The 19,986-nt window shown below is 43.6% G+C and overlaps 1 protein-coding gene across 3 annotated transcripts in view; it reads left to right on the forward strand.

The window, feature by feature from the left end:
* The window catches only part of BRIP1 (BRCA1 interacting helicase 1), a 2,367,390-nt gene that overhangs the window by 1,147,467 nt on the left and 1,199,937 nt on the right, over nt 1-19,986 (forward strand). For all 3 annotated transcript variants that reach the window (XM_044054537.1, XM_044054539.1, XM_044054538.1), the window contains one exon: nt 6,810-6,964. In XM_044054537.1, the coding sequence (XP_043910472.1) occupies nt 6,810-6,964 (155 nt within the window). The remainder of the gene's footprint in view (nt 1-6,809; nt 6,965-19,986) is intronic.

Consider the following 19,986-nt stretch of genomic DNA (forward strand, 5'->3'; position numbering starts at 1 on the left):
TTACTTTCAGTTATTTTCACACAATCTTGTAAGCAGAGAAAAAAAATAGCCACCAGGTGGAAACTGGATATTGTGGTATATTGTGGCAACACTAGCTGGCTGGAACACTAAGTTTGCTGTCCGTGTGTAAGAGGCTGTATGTCCGTTCCCTCAAATAAGTTCACAATAAGACTGTGGTCCCACTTCATAAGGGCGGTGCCTCCACAGACCCTGGAAATTACCGCCCCATTAGCTTGACAAGCCTAATCTGCAAAGCCATGGAGAGGATCATAATGGAACTCATAAATAAAGACATAGGGAACTTGCAGACTTTGGATCCAACCCAGTTTGGCTTTGTCAAAGGCAGATCCTGCCTCTTAAACTTGGTTGACTTTTTCGAGACAGTCACCAAGGCCATTGATGAGGGAAAGGCAGTCCATACAGCCTACCTCGACCTGGCAAAGGCCTTCGACACAATACCCCACTCAGGTATCATCGAAAAACTCATCGGCTTGAATGTAAACCCATACATCACAAGATGGGTTGCAAACTGGCTAAGCGACAGAACCCACAGGGTCAGAGTTGCTGGAGCCATGTCAGACTCAAAGCCTGTCACAAGTGGTGTCCCACAGGGCTCAGTCCTGGGTCCACTCTTGTTCGGCATCTACTTTTCTGAAGTACAAGCAAACACAGGAGGGTTATGGCTGACAAAGTTTGCAGATGACTGCAAACTGGGCGCCATAGTCGAAAACACATCTGACACAGATATCCTCCAGAAGGGCCTCACAGAAATGGATAACTGGTGCCAGAGCCATGGCCTGAAGTTAAACGCCAAAAATGCATAGTCATACCCTTCGGGAAAAACAAGGTTACCCTAGCTACCATATAGGTGACAATCCACTGAGCACAGAAAAAGTCATCAGGGATCTGGGGACCCAAGTTGACAGTAGTCTTCGTTTGACACTCATGTTGCTAAAGTAGTTAGGAAAACCTTCTCTATCGCCCACCTGATCATGAAGCGATTCACATCTCCATCAAGGCAGCTCATCGTCCCCGTGTACTCATCACTCATTAGACCTGTCATTGAGTACAATGCCCCGCTCGGAATGTATCTGACCAGACACCTGATGCAGCTTGAAAGGCCCCAAAAGTTCCTCACCAAAAGGATAAAGGGTCTCAAAAATATGTCTTATGCTGCCCGACTGAAAGAACTCCAGCTTTATTCAGTCTCATACCGCTTGCTCAGAGGTGACCTGTGCCTGACATATAAGGCCATGTCAAACCCAGATTTGATGAATATGCTTCACCTCAAAAAATCTAGATCCCTCAGAACCACAAGGGCGGGAGACTTAAACCTTGACACGGTTATAAATAGAACGTGCTGGAGGGACAGATTCATCACCCAGAGACTCCCTATGCTGTGGAACAAAATCCCGGTACATGTGAGGCAGAGCACCTCGCTGGCCTTGTTCAAGAGGAATCTTGACCAATGGATGGGAGATCGCAGATATACCCCAGGGATTACTTCAGTGTCACTGCTTGACAGAGGCACAGAAAAATGATAGGCATAGTTTTTATTCAAACTAAAGGGGTGGCGAAAGCCACATAACTATGGGCTAGGCTTATAAATGCCCTTGGGCAGATAGCCTAGTATGAACCTATGAACCTATGAATAAAAAATTTCTGGAAATTCTAATAAGATACTTGTATACACAATGCATTCAAGAATGCCACTATGTACCCAATGATTTCACTCTATCTTGTATCTGATTTATATAGCATAGCAGTAAACCAAATGTAGACACCACATACAGTAACAGAAATTGTCCTTTGATAAAATCAAAATTAATTTTTAGTTTTGATATGATGAAGACTTGGTGCACAAATATTCTGGGCATTCATTTCACCCACTCCTAGTATCAGAGGTCAAAAATCCACAAGGAAAAAACTAAGTATAGTGCCAGGCTATATCAACAAAAACACTTTGAAACACTGGATTTATTAGTTGTATATAAGAGGATATACGCCTTTTCCCAAAAACAAATTTTCAGTAAACAAAATCAGGGGAATTCTAAGATGATACTTGGGATGAAAGCATAAAGGCATACTCAAGAATGCCATTCTACTCCAAGGGATTTCAGCACATCTCAGTTTTGATTTACATGGCAGCAGACTACCATTGTCTGTATGCCAGAGTAAGGCATTGCCGTGTGTACAGTAACATAATTGTTGTCTTGGCTGGGAAATCCAGATATTTTTTTTACTTCTGTTCTAAAGAAGACATAGTGCACAACTTTCTGGACATTAGTTTCACCATACCTTTTTGAGCAGTAAAAAAAAAAAAAAAATTACGGAATTTTAGTTAGATATACTTGATTTCTAAACATGCTTAGGAGTGCCATTCTACTTCTGCTGCATCTCATTTCTGATTTACATGGCAGCGCACTGTGATTGCCCATGCACAGAATGTAGGCATAACCTTATATGCACTGGCTACTAAAACAAAATGATTTATTTTAAATCTGGCCTAGAAACACTTAATGCAGAGCCAAATCCAGCACAGGGTGACGTAGGGAGCTGGCTAGGACCCACTGATGACTGGGGGGGGGGGGTGTCTCTGATAAATTGAGGGGGGGGGTATCCATCACTTTAACATGCTTTCTGCTCCAGCAGAAAGCACACACATGCCTGAGCAAGTACAGTCCATTGACACCTCAGCAGCACGTTTAATGGTCAGCAGGGCAGGAGATTTCAAATTCTAATGAAACTGTAGCTTCTGTAGGGAAGAGACATGGCAACTTTGGAATGGATTTTGCAGACCAGAAATAGAAATTGCAGCACTGGAATGGATTTGCAAGTGAATGTACACAGAAGTGGGAAGACAGCATCAGAAATTCTAATTAGCAGTAACGTGTGTGCGTTGGTGGGCATACTGTAGCTAAAGAGACTTGCTCTGAGTCCAGTCCTGATCTGTAGACATGATAGCAAGAACCTTAGTTCTCATATCAACTGCCAGGACACCTTTAACTCCCTTTCTCTTTTTTTCTTTTGTAAATCACTAAGAATTACAATCTGTCAGTGTCAGCACATAGTATACCGCGGTGGTGGTGCTGCGGTAGCATTGTCGCCTCACAGTAAGACGCTGTCAGGTTCGATTCTCAGCTAGAGCGTCTTGTATGTGGCGACATGCGTTGATGGGTGTATCTTCATTGAAGGTTGTGCGTCAGGGCTGGCAACGCGGCACGTAAAAATCATCTGCCAATCATTAGCGGACTGGAATTCTGCTGTGGCGACCCCTAACCCGGAAAAGCCGAAAGACACAACATGTGTCAGCACATAGCATGTAGTACAACAGTTTGTCCAGCACTTAATGCAGATGAGTTAAGATATGAACTGTTATAAAGTTGCTTCTTTTAGTACATTGTTTGATTCCCTCAGCATTCATTTGTCTTCTGTGTAAGTATGTCAAGATCCTTCACCAAACGGCACTTCTGGGCTGCTCCTGAAAAGTGACGCTTGTGTCCATTGAGCTGTAGCATGCTGTTAGTAGATGTGTTGCACAGTTCTCATAGAGCTTAATTAATACTTCATTGTGTGTTATTGGAGGATGAATCCCAGCATGCCTGCTGTAGTTTAATGGGGTATCAAATTAATTTTTATTAAATGTGAGTTTCAAGGGTAGAGAAGTTTGTAAGTGAAATCTAAATTTATTTCATAATTGTAAATGTAAAGAAGAAAATAGTGTGTAAACTGACAGGTTTGACCAGTGTTTATGGTAAATGGGGAGAGAGAACCAAGTAATAGGATATTGGTAGTCCTGGCGGGGACCCGATTCATTACCTTGCATAGGGCTCCGTTTGTCCACAGTCCAGCTCTTTTGACTGGAAATGTATGATACTGTAATGCATATAACCATTCAAGTAAGTCAGACCTGTACTGAGTAATGTCAGACGGGATAGCTTTTCTCAATGGCAGAGAAGACATAGGGAGGTCAGAAATGAGATATAGGTGTCCTGCGAAGCATGTAAGACCATGCTCCAAAAATAGTATGCTGTATGCAGTAATATTTCTGATTTTTGTATGACAATAACAGCTGCTGCAGTATTTATACTGTCTTTGATTGTTTTGCTTTACTCATTGCATTAATTCATTAATAGACCTGGGTTGTGTAATACTGTCTAAACATGTAGCATTTTACTATTACATTTTTGCAGTACCTTCTTTACAGCCTCTAGCAACTGGAAAGGAATTTGTCAGGTCATATAGTCTGCATTACTTGGAGTGATGATTCTAACCTTCTGATCTTAAGCATTCATTATGTAGTCAATGTTGCATATTATTGTGAGGGTCTACGTTAAATCTTCGAACATCCAAAGTGTCGAACATTACATGGTCAAGACCAAATGTTCGACATTTGGATCTTTGAACATCAAGTAAAAAAACACACTTCAACAGCGTGAGCTACTTATATATACCAACTCTGAGACCGCACTTCAGTGCAGAAAAGGGAAATTCTCCCTATCTGCACCATACCGCTCCGTAGAAAGTCACTCTTCGAACACTTAAAATTTCGAACTTTTAGTCTCGACCATGTAACGTTCGAAATTTTGAGTGTTCGAAGATTTGTCATACACCCTTATTGTGGTACAGTCTTCTCTGCAAGATTGGATTGTGAAGGACTTCATTCAGCATTTAGTTAAAAATTATTAGTGCAGAAGATTAAAACTCCAATTTGCTAATGAACTGCTTCCATTGGCAAGGGTGCAGGGTTTGAATCTTTCCACCTTCATTAATATACAGTGTGACACTGAGCAAATCACTTAACCTGACAGTGATTTGGAGCAATTGGGAATTTGTGCTAGGTTCCTTAATAGTTGCAACTGTGAACCTATTGTCATTGTTTGCCAGCCATTCCCTTTTCTGTAGCTGGTCTAATTTGGAATAATGTTATGGGCGTATCACCAGCTCACCATTTTTGAATGTAACTTAGGCAGTTTATTCTTCAGTGGCAGCAGGTACTGCATTTATAGATGAAGCACTGATACATGCATAGTTGTTTGCCACCAGCAGCCTCTCTATAATTTGGAATTATTTGCATGAGTTGTACTTCTACAGAGATTGTGCGTATTGACTTAGCATATGTGATCAGGCTGTTAATATTTCTTATGCTGTCATAAATACTTTTCTATTTAAATTGTGTATGAACCGATGCCAGTGATATAATTCTTGTGGTTCATCCAAAGTTACCAATAATGTTCATATAATTTATTTTTTCTTAACAATATGTGGTGTACACAGTCAACAAAGTGGCTATAACTGTTGGTGGGGGGGGGGGGTCTCTGGATACAAGTTTCTTATGCTGTTATGTTTAGTCTGGCTTTGCAGCATTAATTTGTGTGTGTGTGTGTGTGTGTGTGTGTGTGTGTGTGTGTGTGTGTGTTAAGTTGGAATACTTGCCATTGTGTTTGTGAAACAAATCTGGAGACTTCATCATCATCATTGGTGTTAATTTTTTTATTCTGCCATCTTACAAGTATGCAATCAACAACATATAGCTATAATTGTTGGGTTTGAGGGATGTCCATGGATAAAAATGACTGACCCTGCTGAGCTGATATTATTAAATAGTCATTAATCTCTCTTTGCTGGACTACTGTACGTTTGTGTAAAGCAAATTGGAATACTTTTCTATGGTCATTTTTATTGCAGTCAGACATGTGGTGTACATATACAGTCAGTAAAGTGGCTGTAATTGTTGACTACAGATATTGGTGGATTATAATGACTGCATTATGATTAGCCTTTTATGATTGAAATGCTCTGAAGTGGAATTTTTATTGTTGTTTCACACATTTCATTTCATTACTTTCTGGAAGAATGTTTAAAACTACAAACTGAAGCACACATCATCAAATGTTGCTGTATTATACAAGCAGTATAATTTAAAGCACACAAGTTTATCAAAGAACACATGGATTTATGCATAGTCCTAAAAATGTGTGTGGGTCCATGGATTGAAAAGAACCCAGCAGCCAAGATGCACTTAATCCACCACTGGCCAGAATCATTTTCAATGAATGTGAGTTAGAGGGGAAGAGAAGTTTACTGTTGTTCATGCCAAGTCTGTTTTCAGTGTGAGACTGTTTAATTTCTTAACAAATGGTCATTATGTGCTATGAGTACAGGGGCAGTATGTGAACTGATCTTTGAGTATTTGAGAATGGATGCTTATTGCTGAGTTTATGTGTAGTGAATGACTGCTACGTAAAATGCCCTGTGGCTGCCATGAATGAGGAAATTGTGGATGCAGTGTGTGCATTCACTTCACGTGTTTGTGTGTGGTTTTTATATATATATATATATATATATCTCCTTGTATCCTGACACTCACCGGTGATGATTTATCAGGCCCGCCCCTATGTTTTGAAAGATGTTTGACAGCTGTCAAATCATGGCCTAATCAGCTACTTTGACAGCTTCCAGAATTGCTGGGTGCCAGTCACATATCCTGATTTGCACACACCCACATGAAGGTACACACATATAACAAATACACCCACTCACAAAACACCAGCAAATAGCTAGGTCCAATGGGATAAGTGGTCTTTCCCAGTTAACAAATTCAAAATAAAATAAGGCATCACATGCTTATCACTTCTTGATGTTATGTTAAATGTTAGGCTGTAAAACATTTGCTAAATAGAAAAAAATTAAGTTTTTCATTGTAATAAAGATTCAGTTTTCTTTGTAAGTATTTCTCTTGAATGTAAATTGAGGCGCCTGTTTTGCTTAGTGATGTTTTTATCTGTTATTTTTATGTTTTACTGCAGAAACATCTTAATGCTATTACTGAAAAGGAAGAAAAGGTGGTTTTGAAAAATGGCAAAGAAGAAACAGTAGTGGTTCCCACTATAAGTCCCCAGTCACAAATGGTTCTTGGTGGGCTTTTTGTGGTTTTGGATTATCTGTTCAGAGACAACAGCAGGTTGGTGGCTGAAGATATTGTATATAACTGTCTCTTTATTTTTATGTATGTGTGTTTACTACAAATATGCCCAAATATTGACTTTAGTGCTATGAAGGCTTTTTAAATGCATGGCAAGTATTTTATTTTTGAGGTTTTTCACATATGGGTGGTATCTCAGTAATGGACTTGCGATGTTGAGTCTTCTGAGATGTCGTAAAGTTCATAGGTGTATCCTACCTTAACCAACACTGGGGACTTTGTTTGCCTAGCTAAGCATCCCAGTTGTATCCCACAAGTTAATGTACCTTAGAGGTTATTTTAAGTGATATATGTAAGCTAGAACAAGATTTACAGGCTGCCTTCTGTCCATTACAGATATAGGTGCTAGACCTGGGCTGTATTTCCAATTTCCTGTCCAGTTGTCAAGGTTTCTCTTGAATATGTTTAGGGAAGAGCTCTGCTTCACATGGAAGGGGAATTCACTGAGACAATATATGTCCCTCAAACATGTCCTATTTATGTCAGAAACAAAAGTTTAATCCCTAACTCAAGTAATCTTGATTGTTTGTTTTGTGTATATGCAAAAAGGTGTATCAGAGTGTCAGGCATTCTTAGATTTTTCTGTGTACTAGTGACTGTTAACTGCCTGGTATGAGTCAGACATTTGCGAGTGGCTTAGCTAACATGATAGCTGGCACAGATTTTTGAAAAGAACTAAAGTATATTAACAAGTACTATAAAGTGTTTTAAGTGATGTAATAAGAGAATTTTAACAGCTTTCTCCTTTTCAGTATTATTTTTAAGTGCTTCGTCTTTGACTCATTTGCGTACAGATTAATGCATGAGAATGTGAGCTTCTGCTGCTGTGAAGGCATATTTACAGTGTTGTGCTGTGTAGCCAAAGATGTATTATTTGACTCATTTGAGTCGCATTAGCTTCCATTTAATTGATGTGTTATTGTGAGTTGTCTGTTTTCCTTGTGCTTCTGGATTGCCCTGAAGAGTTTTGAGTGTGTATATATTTTTTATAGCTGGTAACCCATTCAGATTATGACTGTGTCCATGCTTCCCGTACAGAGGTGGAGGCTAGCTGGCAAGGACTTGATCTTAATACGCTAGCTGGCAAGGACTTGATCTTAATACAACTGTGGAATGAAGAGGAATTTTTGTTAAGTTGTATTAGCATTCCTGGTTCTCATGACATGCAGTGACCTTGATGCATGGTTCATAATAGTAGGGAAGTTCCCCAGTGCCCTGGCCATATTTCTTTTAGTAGTATAAATGCCACCTTGCATCTCCCCTAAAAAGAGGCCACTAGCCTAGTAAGACTAACACAGTCATCAAAAGATAAATAAAATATATGTGCTCTTTTGCAGATTCCTCTAAAAGTTCGGCCCCACATTACCTTGTCTACCTGCTTGAAGGCACCCCCCCACCCACCCACCCACACACACACACACACACACACACACACACACACACACACACTGTCCACCATGAGGCTACCAAGTGATGCAAAAGCTTAACTTTCTCATTCAGATGCTTGTCTGTGGCCACTCGATCCCCCTTATGGTCATAAGTATGAAGTGCACCTTCTGTGCAATCAGTTGTACTGGAACTGTCTATGGCTGGTGACCGTAGTCAGACACCCTGATAACTTTACATAGATGTACTTCACTTATTAGGAATACAATCAGACTTATTGCAGTGACATTAACATATGTCATTTCACATGTAAGGAAATGTAATTAAACAAAGAAATATATTGTTTTTAGTTGGTCACTAAGTAGTGCCTTCTGTGGAAGTTTGGGTGCCGGGCTGGCAACTCAACACCGTAAAAGTCCACTGCCAGTCATGAGAGGACAGGTGAGCCGCTGTAGTAAGCTGAAAGAAGAAGAAGTTGGTTACTAAGTAAAACTTTGCTGGACTTCAGATATTTCCCATCTGGATTAACTGCGACCATAAAATAATAAAAGCGACATGTATTCAATATTTTGATTTTTTTTTTTTTTTTTTTTTTTTTTTTTTTTTTTTTTTGTGAAAAATGGTGTCCCCTTATTTTAACAACTCAGTATTGTCTTATAGTATTTATGTTTTGCAGTACCTGTAGAAGTAGTTGTATTAGGCACAGAGTTGCTGGGCACATACTGGCTGGATAGCTGTATGAAGAAAAATGTGAGAATTGTTTCTTTTGGCTGAAAGTGCTTAGTGGCAGGCTGACAAAGTGTGCCTATTATGCAGCATTTTTGTTAAGAAAAAAAAACTGAAAATGTGACATAGCGACACCTCCTTGGAGAGTCTACAATTTATATACCCTTATTTTCTCAGATGTGGCTCTTTTTCCACTGAACCTTCCACTTGTTGAGACACATGCAGCCTCAGTTGGTGCATGTTGTGATGTTACATGGCTGCTTAGGTGCTGAGCCTGCCATTTCTTTTCTAGTACTCATACCGTTTTATCCTGATCTTAATGTTTGTTATGGAAGAATTCTTGCATTTAGTTTCTAAAGCACTTAAGCCAACATAATGTTTGTGTGGCTTCCAAATGTTGTGCTAAGACCCTCTCTGCTGTTGTCTACATTGCCTGGAAGAGGTGCATGACTTGAAGGAGCGCAGTAAATGTCCATCCATCAATGCAGGATTGAGAAGCTTCTGTCATACCTATGTACTTGAAGGATGGTGACATTTCAGACCATGCAGTGTGTGGGGATCTGTAGGACTGTCCCTTGCATAACCCTAGACATATGTCAAATGTACTATCAGTGGGCAAAGAAAGTGGTGAGCATGGAGAGTATATAGTAGTTAGACCCTTCTGGTGATAAGTCTATAGCAAGAATGATGTTACAGACCTGCAAGTCATGTGCTCGTCCCCAGCTAGAGACTGAGAGTTTAAGCCTGTTTTCCACATCAGTGAATGACAAAGGGCCATTCAAGGGAGTGCATCTCTGGCAACCAATTTGGGAGTGCTTTCCAGGATATAAGGTCGGCCTATTACACAGTCAGATCACTTGATAACCAGCTTGCTGTTTGTTATGTTCCCTAGTGTCTGCTACCCAGATTTCTATGATTGCACCTGGGACCAAGCACTCTTCTCAGCAGCCTTTTCTCTGCGCTCAGCAGGGCTCCATGACTCAAAATGAAAGGGATCTGATGTATTGTCAGGCCTAAAACTTCTAGCAATTGTGTGAGGTCTAATGAGATTAGTCATGGATGCAGGAGTGGTTGTGTAAGATGGCCTAACACTAATAATCGGCCCGGACCAGGTTTGTATTTTATTTACTTACCCATGGCAATTGTGGCGCAATGTGACAGAACCCATTTGCCAATACATGATGCATACCTGTCTTACTCTGTACCTTGTATATATCTGTCTTGGATAAGCACATTGTCTGGACCTGCGGGTAGGGTTCTTTCTTTCACTTTGTTCCTGGGTGATGTCCGAGGATATGAAAGTTACTCAAATAAGGAGAGTGAAACCTACTCTCTTTACAGATTCCCAATGGATAACCTCATCTTTGGAGAAACGCTGAAGCTCATGGTATCCATTGTGGACTAATTTGTAATCCACAATGTTCATCATATTGATCACTGCTGCAGTAGCCTTAGATATATGGGTTATATCCTGCAAAGGATATAGCAGCCAGACAGACAGCTTCCAAAGCTTCAGGGCACTTTCACAAATAAAAACTGTCAGGCAGCTTGAGCTGAGCTGAGTTGAGACAAGTTTGAGCACAAAGGCCTCCAGAGCTTTATTGTTGCCGAAGAGTATGCTTCCCTGAGGCTTTCAAGGATCGGTGGTTGGCTTGTGCTGTTCCTTTGCTGGGCAGATAAGTTTCCTTTGGGGGAAATCACCTATAATTTTCTTATGGCTGTTGCTGTTTTTCCTCTTCAAGAAAGTTATTTTAAAGCTAGGAGTGTTGTGTTTTAAATCGACTGTCATGAGACTGTAACATATTTTTAAGTGAAGCACTTTTTTTTCCCTGTCAATTTAAAAATGGTGTAAAGTAACTGAAAACATTTTTTTCTGACAAGAAACTTTGTTTATTTTACTTTTGTGGAGTCAGCATAATGTTCTAAAGTGTTTTTTTACTGTGTTTTTCTATAAAAAAAAAGAAAGAGAAAAAAGTAACTTTTGTAGATGTATAGTGTTTACCGGTATTTGCTGCTCATCTTCCCTAGGAAAAGAGGCACCATTTTTGGCTTGACCATGGAACAGACTACTAGTCCCATTGTTGGACCTTCTTCCAGCCACAAAAAGAAAAAATTAAGCTAACTGCCATTGCTGGGTAACTCTGCTGTGGCCATTTGTTGTACCTCAGACCACTCATCTTTTACTCTAGATTCCTTTGGTGTAGCACCTACAACCACTATGGACTGGGGGTTAGCCATGTCTTCTGTGGCTATTCAGGTCCCCTCAGCGGGCAAGGAAAAGCCACTCACAGCCTCTCAGATGATTATAAAAATGAGATTTTAAATTCAACCCTGGTTAGAGATTTAGTGTTTGGCCCAGCTGCTGCAGAGGTGATCAGAAATTGTAAGGCAAACTGAACCAGGGAATATGTAAGATTTTTCAGCCCTCATTTTCCAAGGGATTTTCTAATTTTTCATCCAGTTTTGGCAAAGAGCAGAATAAACACTTTCAACAAAAATGCAGGATCTGATGTTGTCCTCTTCATTTCATTAACCTGTGGGTCTCGTTTCCGATCTTCAGAATTGATTGTCCGCTTTTCTACAGCTTGAGCTTCCTGACTTCAGTTATTCCCTGTATCCACAATGCCCCGCTCCCCCAATGTACTTCAGATCTTGTTTGCTGCGCATTGCTTCAGCAGCGAGTTTTCCTGGCTCCTTGAGTTTCCTCGTTGAAAGTTTTTTTGTGAGTGCCTTTTTCTCTTGTTTTCTTCTACTTCCTTCTCTTCTTTTTAAGTCTTAGATTTGCAGTAGTTATTTCTCTAATTTAAACGTAGTTTAATCTCTTCGCCTTTTTATCAGGTTTCTCCATGGCTAGTTCTTTTTCTCTCTTCTTTCCACAAAAAGAAAAAAATTATTTCTTTCTTCTTTTTCTTCTTTACTATGTCTGAGAAACCCCAGGGTTTTAAAAAGTGTGCTTCCTCTGGGTGGAAGATTCCTTTGTCTAACGCCTACAGGGGAGTGTGTGTATTACTTGAGGCCTTCTCATCATGAGCCCCCCTTTCTTGATTTGTCAGACCTTCCACCTCCGGGCTCTGGTGGACAGAAGTAGAAAGCTGGTCCTGAAAGGGTTGCTGCCTCCTTCCTCCATCCTGGAGGTGCCTTCAACTTCAGGGGGTCAAACCCCTCCTAAGAAGCCTAACGGCTCCTGGGAGAAAAATGAGCATTCTCTTGCAGGCTTGTCCTCGGAGCCACCTAAGAAGGCTCGTAACTTGTGTGGACCCTACTTTGGTTCCAACCTCCTCTCCTCCACTGCGGTCATTCTCCGTTGTCCAGGGGCCAAGTGACTTCTCACCAGCTCCTACTGTGTCGGCGCCCAGCTCAGCTCCAACAGTACAGGTTTTGAGACCTCGGTCCAGCTCTCCAAGAGATCCTCGAGACCCCTGTCATCTGCATCTTCCAGGTCTTCCCGAAGCCTTTCCTGTAAAGATGTCGGCAGAATAATGAGACAATTCCTTGAGGCCCAGATTCAATTGGGGCTTGTTTCCGCTTCGTTCACATCTGGATCCATGAGAGACTCACCATTCCGACCTTTGACTCCTTCTCTGATCCACCTCTCTGTTTTGGAGTCTTCGGTGCTGTTGATCTCTGGTGCCAAGGCATAGGAGCCAATAGAGATATTGTCTTCACCTCTGACAGTTTCCCCAACCCACTCGGCTCCAAAGGCTTTGGTGCCGATTGTGTCTTGGAACCGTAGCATTGAGGCCGGTTCTGGGATGACACTGACTCCAAGGCTTTTGGAGCCTTTGCTTCCCCTTTAGGCTTCAGCCTTTGATAGCTCAGCTCTGACTCCCCCTTCGGAGCAGGAGGCTTGAACTCTCATTGAGATATTGGCTGCAGCGGCTTCCGCCCTTGTGGGAAATCCACTGGTTGTTCGGAGCCCTTCGGCTTTCGAAGTGTTGGAGAGGGTTCTCTCTCTCCCATCCAGGGAGACCCTCGATGCTGTCTGCCACAGTACCTCCTTCCACTCATACTGGTTTAGTGCCTGAAGCCTCCATTCAGCAGTATGGACAGCTGATCTCCCAAAGCCTCCACTCTCCTTCCCCATGACGGAATCCCAAGCATCTTCCAGTAACTCTCCAGAGCATTCCACCAAGGAGGTCTCTCAGAAGAGGTTGTGTAAAAGGAGACATATTGATTCCCCTATGGAATCCGTTAGCACGGGCACAGATCTCAAGAAAGGGAAAGGTCCCCAAAGTCACCACCTGTTGACATCTCCTTTGGAGATGTTTTGGAAATCCTGCACAAGAGGGGGTGGTTAGTCAGCCCAAAACTCTTCCCTGGAGAAATAGGTGATGTGGAAGGCTTTTGGGTCTGGCCCGTCTACTACCTTGGTGTCCCCCCCCCCTCCCCCGGCTAAACCACTGATCCAGCTGGTGTCTTCCAGGGCTTGGGGAGAACTAGACACAGGTAGAGCCAGTCCCGAAAAGAGCAGACAAGATTCTCAGCACCCTGCAGATAAGATGTTTTGGGCCAAGGGTATCCCTGTAGATGCCATGGTTGTTGCGGCAGCCACCAAGAAGGAGCTTGCCCAGGAGAGCTCTGATGTCCATCCCCCGAATAGAGAATCCCGGGCATTGGACAGACTTGGCAAAGGAGTTTACACTTCTTCCACATTCACTTTGAGGGTATTAAACTACTTGTCTCACTTTACGAGGCTACAGCGAGACTTAGTAAAGGAAATTTCTAGCTCGACCCCAGGGTTCATGTCCGCGGAGGATCAGAAAACCTTTTTCTCTAGACTGGCCATCCAACAGTTACTAGCCAATGCATCCAGGAGGTTGATTTCCCACTCTGCAGAGTGTACCTCAAGAGCTGCCGGTTCAGGCATTGCCATGAGGCGTCATGCCTGGATGAGGCTGTGCGATTTTGTGGAGCCTTTCAAACAAGCCTTTATTAATGCCCACTTTGACAGCTCCACCTTGTTTGGACCAACTGTTCGTGAGACTCTCTCCCAGATTGAAAAGGACAGAAAGACCTTGTCTACCATTGGAATACGTTTCTCTACCCCAAAAAGGACCTTCTCCAGGAACCATTGTGGGAGTAAGAAAATGTGGATCTGATGTTTTTAATCTTCTTTCCATTCATCACTGATGGGTACAGTTCCTAGCCCTCGGAACGGAGTCGGCCTTTTTACCAAACTCACACCAGCCAAAAAACTCTCGAGCTAAGTCTCTACCCAGAACGCTCTTCTCCCTGTTACCTCAGATCTCATTTGCCACATAGCCGTAGAGCCGCGTTTCAGCTGAGCTCTCAGCTAAGTGAAACTTTTTTGATATTTGTGTGAAAAAGTTTGGATATCTTCATATTTTATTAAGCGATTAGCTTTTCTAGTGTCTTTTCTGTCTGTCCTTGGTTTTTACTGTCTACTCGTAGTTACCATTGGTACAGTTTCAAGTACCATTGTTGGTACAGCATTCTTCCCTTACACTTGTGGTATTTCTTCAATACCATAGTTGGTATTGTTTAACCTATTAGCTGCCTTTTATTCAGGTGTTCCCTTTCCTTTCTCTGTCATATCAGTGTATTGTTATATTTGTGACTTTTTTGAATGGAGTTGATTTTGATTATAGTTGGATTATACATGGCCTGTGGTGTTTTTTCTCTATCAAGATGTCGGATAAGAAGGGTACTTCAGGTTTTAAGCATTGTACTTCATGTAAGGGCAAGTTACCCAACAGTGATTTTTATGATGACTGTGTATACTGTTTGGGATTGTCCCACCTTTCGGAGCAACCTCCATGTGACATTTGTCAGAGCTTCAGTCAATGCACTCTCAATGAGCGCAAAAATAAACTCGGTCTGAAAGGGTTACTCAAGTCTACCTTCTCAGAGGCCATTTCTACGATGGAGGTCTCAACCCCTCCTTCTAAGGACAAAAAGAGATCCCCCTCTGTTCCTTCTTCACCATCGGGTGATCAGAGCAAGACTGGGAAATCAAAGGTCCCAAAGTTATCTTTGGAGCATAAATCAGCCCCCTTGGCTCTGTCTTCTTCAGTTCCAACCATCTCAAAACCTTCGATAATGGCACCCGTTTCGGCACCGGTCCTGCCTCCGGCACCGATCATAGACCTTACTACACCTATTTCGACTTCGACACCTGTGGCCACTTTGGCTCAGGGCACACTGTCGACTCTGTTATTAGTTTCCATTTTGGAACCGACAGTTTCAGCTCCGAGTATCACTTTGGCACGGAGCGTTGTACCGACCTCGCTGGATTTGACCCCTTTACTTCCAGTCTTGAAACTAGAGACTTCGGTGCTGGCAGACCTTACACCACGGACCCGATACTCCCCCTCCATAGGTCCATTTCTGGGCCAAGCATATATCCCCTTCATCGAACATCCTGACTCCCCATCTGGAGTATCCACTAGATCCACCAGGAGCCTTTCTGAACATGACGTGCGTCCTGTAGACCAGCTGTTGTTAGCCAGGAGGATACCCTCACTTTCTAAGACCCATTCACCTACAGGACTTGGTTTGTCTTATCCACGGACTCCATCTTACACTCCTCCTTCGACCACCTTGGTTCCGAAGCCTTCTGCTCTGACATCTTTCTTGGAACCCATCACCTCAGTGCCTACAGTGCATTTCACGCCTGCTCCAAATTTGACCCTTTGGTATTCGGTTCCCACTGAACCGGTCCTTCCTCATTCGAGGAATTGGGGGATGGGCGCATCGGCCCAGGGTATGGAGCCACCTCTCTCCTCGGTTCCATCCTCTGTGCTGATAGCCGCGTCCCTGCTGAAGCTTCTTGAGGCTCCATCCATGGGGGCGGGATCGTCGGAGTGGGGTGTGACCCTGGTCCTGAGGTTATCTTTCTCTGTTCCAGGCACCCATTACTCTTAAGGCGAGCCTGCCTTCCATGCGATGAAGAGGGCTCTTGCTTCTGGCAGTACTCCGATGTCAGAACCCCACTTTTCACATCCTGAGCTACAGTTGTCACAGACCACCTCCCCCTAGGACACCGGGCAGAGAAGCCGCAGGACACCCCTGTTCAGGGTACCCGCTCTTCGGAGTCCTCCTCAGAGACCTCCACTGAGGAGCCCCCTCGAAAGAAGACATGCAAGAGGAAGCACATCGATTCACCCGAGGATTCCTTAACGGAAGACACAGATTACGATGATGGTGAAGGGTCCCCATGGTCACCACCTGATGATGTCTCCTTTGGAGATATACTGGAAATGTTAAAGCAGCGAGGTGACTGGAAACCCTCCAGTCCTTCGTCTGAGGAGTCCATGTTCCTGCAGGCTTTTTGCACCCGGTCTTCTACCTCTTGGGTGACTCCGCCTGCCGACAAGCTCGTCCAGCTTGTTATGCAGTGCGCTTGGAAGAAACCGGATTCCATTGAGGTGATCCCTCGGAGACCAGACAAAATTCTTTCCCCTCCTGAGGAGAACCCACATTGGTCCAAAGGGTTACCAGTTGATGGTATGGAGGTGGTGAAGGCGGCCACGAAAAAGGACTTGGCTGAGGAAAGTCCCATTGTCCACCTGCCCAACAGAGAGTCCCGGGCGGTGGACAGACTTGGGAATCGTGTTTTTCCATCAGGGACATTTGCCATACAGTCCCTGAATTATTTGGCATGTTTTACGAGGCTCCAGAGGGACTTGATCTCTAAACTCTCTGGGACACTCGCAGGACAGTTGTCTGATGAGGTCAGGGGCAAAGTGGCCTCGCAGCTCGCAACCGTGGAATCAGTATCCAACTCGTCCATAAGCTTGCTGTCACATGCAACCGAAGGGGCAGCTAGAGCAGTAGGTTCGGGCATTATGAGGCATCATGCCTGCATGCACATTTGTGACCTCATGGACCCCTTCAAGTCTTCCTTTCTGAGTGCCCCATCGAAGCTTCATCTCTGTTTGGCTCCAAAGTGAAGGACACACTAGCCAGGTGCGAGCAAGATGGAAAGACCATGTCTGCTGTAGGCCTATGTTTTTCCAACCCTCAACGTACCTTCTCCAGGAATCAGAGGAGTGGAAAGATGTGGCATAAGAAATCTCAGGGTCCCTTCCATGCTGCCCGCTGTGATGATACTCCCAGCGGCAGGGGGGGGGGTAACAATTCCGGAAAATGACCTATAGAGGCAGAGAGGGTCCTCGTAATCAGGGCTCCAGGGATTCCTTCTCTGGACAGCCTTATCAGCGCTCCTCTGGAGCAGCCTGATTGTTTACCTCTGGAAACAGTAGGGGGTCATTTCTCTCTGCACCAAGCTGCCTGACAGTTCATTACTACCGATCGTTGGGTGCAGAGCATTATCACCAGAGGTTACACCATTCCCCTTTCTTGTCAGCTAAATTTCCCAAGAAAACTTCTCGATGTTCCACCCAGTCAAAGGGAAGAAGCAGCTTCAGAGATTATAAAACTGTCTCAAAAAAAGAGTCATCCAACCGGTCCCACCAGACCAGTGCGGATCTGGATTTTACTCTAGATTCTTTTTGGTACCAAAAAAGACAGGGGACTGGAGACTCATTTTGGATCTCAACAGCTTAAGCAAGTCTGTCACCCAAACCAAATTCTGGATGATCACGGTTCATTCTCCCCTTTTTAAGAGAAGGCAATTGGATGTGCTATATAGATCTCCGGGATGCATATTACCACATCAAGATGGACAAATGCTCCAGGAGTCTGCTTCGCTTCCGGTTAGGAGCCAGTCATTATCAATCCTGTGTCCTGCCGTTTGGTCTCTCTACAGCCCCCAGAGTGTTCATGAAATGCATGGCAGTGGTAACAGCTCACTTGAGACTAAAAGGATTCCGGGTGTTTCCATATCTGGACGACTGGCTCCTTACCACCCCCACCCAGCATCTTCTGGTAACAGCACTACATTATACTCTCTCTCTCTGGCAAAATTGTTGAGAATATATCCCGGGGAGCTTCAAAGTGATTGCGGACAAGCTGAGCAGATGCATCCTCATGCCTCATGAGTGGTCCCTCATGGGGCCAGCCCTGCTGCGATCTTTTCGCCTCCCCATCAAACACCAAGTGCAGCAGCTATTTTGCTTTACTTCCCCTGGAAGGGAAGTCACTGAGGGACGCTCTGATCCACGATTGGCTTGTGGGACTTACACTTATCCTCCCATTCCTCTGATCCCACAATTTCTAAAGAAAGCTCTTTGGTTGAGTTGCAAGGTGATCCTGATAGCCCCATTCTGGCCTTGACAAGTTTGGTTCCCTTTCCTTCGGCCTCACCTAGTATACCCGCTGTGGATTCTGGACCCTCTACCAGATCTGATTACTCACCCCCAAGGGTTGAGTCACCCAAATCTGTCCAGTCTCAAGCTGACAAATTGGTTTCTCCACTTCCACTAGTAGCCAGGCAAGCTAATCTCTCCTCGCCTGTTCTGAGACATCATTCTGGCCTCTCATAAACCATCCACCAGAAGACTATACCAGGATAAATGGAAAAGATTCTCCATCTGGTCCAAGGTTAACATGCTAGACCCATATTCGGCTCCAGTTACTGCAGTGCTTCAATACTTGGCTAGGTTTTTTGATAATGGAGCATCTGCCTCTACCGTACGAGTACATCTAGCGGCAATTTCCACAATGGTATAGATGGCACCCCTCTTATCTCTCTCTGCATTTGCAAGGCTTTCCTCAAGGGGACTTCTCATATCATGCCTCCTGTCAGACAGCCCGTGGAACCATGGAACCTCACTCTAGTCCTTCAGTCTTTGACTCAGAAACCTTTTGAACCTGCTGTGAAGTGTGACCTAAAGTTTTTGTCTTGGAAATCCTTGTTCTTCGTAGCCATCACGTCTGCCAGAAGAGTCTCGGAGCTGCAGGAATTGTGTATCAAGAGGCCCTATCTGGTCTTTCATAAAGACAGAGTATAACTTCGGACGAATCCATCCTTTCTCCCCAAAGTTGTTTCTGAATTCTCCATAAACCAGACCATTGACCTACCAGTGTTCTTTCCGAATTTTGCCAGTAGCGCAGAGTACTGTCCTTCACTCTTTAGACATACATAAACAATTGAGATTTTATCTAGACAGGACCAAACCTATCCGTAAATCTGAACAGCTTTTCATCTCCTGTTCTGGGCCCAGAATGGGAGAGGCTGTTTCCAAGGTTACTTTATCAAAATAGCTAAGGGACTGCATACATTTCATCTATTCCCTCAGTAATAAACCTATGCCAAAAGTTAAAGCTCACTCCATCAGATCTATGGCAACATCTGTAGCTTTCCATTCCAGGGCTTCAATGGATGACATCTGTGCAGCAGCTACTTGGGCTAAGCCTCATACCTTTATCAATCATTACAAATTGGACCTGGTCTCCAGAGGGAGAGCTGCCTTTGCTTCAGTGGTACTCAGGAATGTTATTCCATAAGGGCCGCCCATGGACCTCAAGGTAGCTTGGGATTCTGTCCCATCAGTGATGAATGGAAAGAAGATTAACAACAGCAGATAAAGAAGTTATGTCTTACCATAACGATCCATCTGTGTTGTTTATCTTCTTTCATTCATCACTTCTCACCCTCCTTCCCCCTCCAAAGGCCCCTGGGGGATGCTTTGGGTCTAAGTGGTGCCCTAGGGTGGCTGTGCATAAGTGTCCTCGGCTTTACTTCCTTTTCTCTAGCAAACTCGAGCTGAGGTAACAGGGAGAAGGGCATTCTGGGTAGAGACTTAGCTTGAGAGGTTTTTTGCTGGCGCGTGCTTGGTATAAAGGACGACTGGGTTCAGAGGTCTCGGAACCGTACCCATCAGTGATGAATGAAAAAAGATGAACAACACAGATGGTATGTAATGGTAAGACATAACTTCTTTTTTTGAAAGTTGCAGTGTCCTTTTCAGGACACTCAGGGAGATTTTTTCCCCCTGGGGCAGAAGGGTGAGTAATCAAAATGA

Source organism: Protopterus annectens, chromosome 13.part0 (assembly GCF_019279795.1).
Source record: "Protopterus annectens isolate FY-2018-M chromosome 13.part0, PAN1.0, whole genome shotgun sequence".
Classification (NCBI taxonomy): domain Eukaryota; kingdom Metazoa; phylum Chordata; order Ceratodontiformes; family Protopteridae; genus Protopterus; species Protopterus annectens.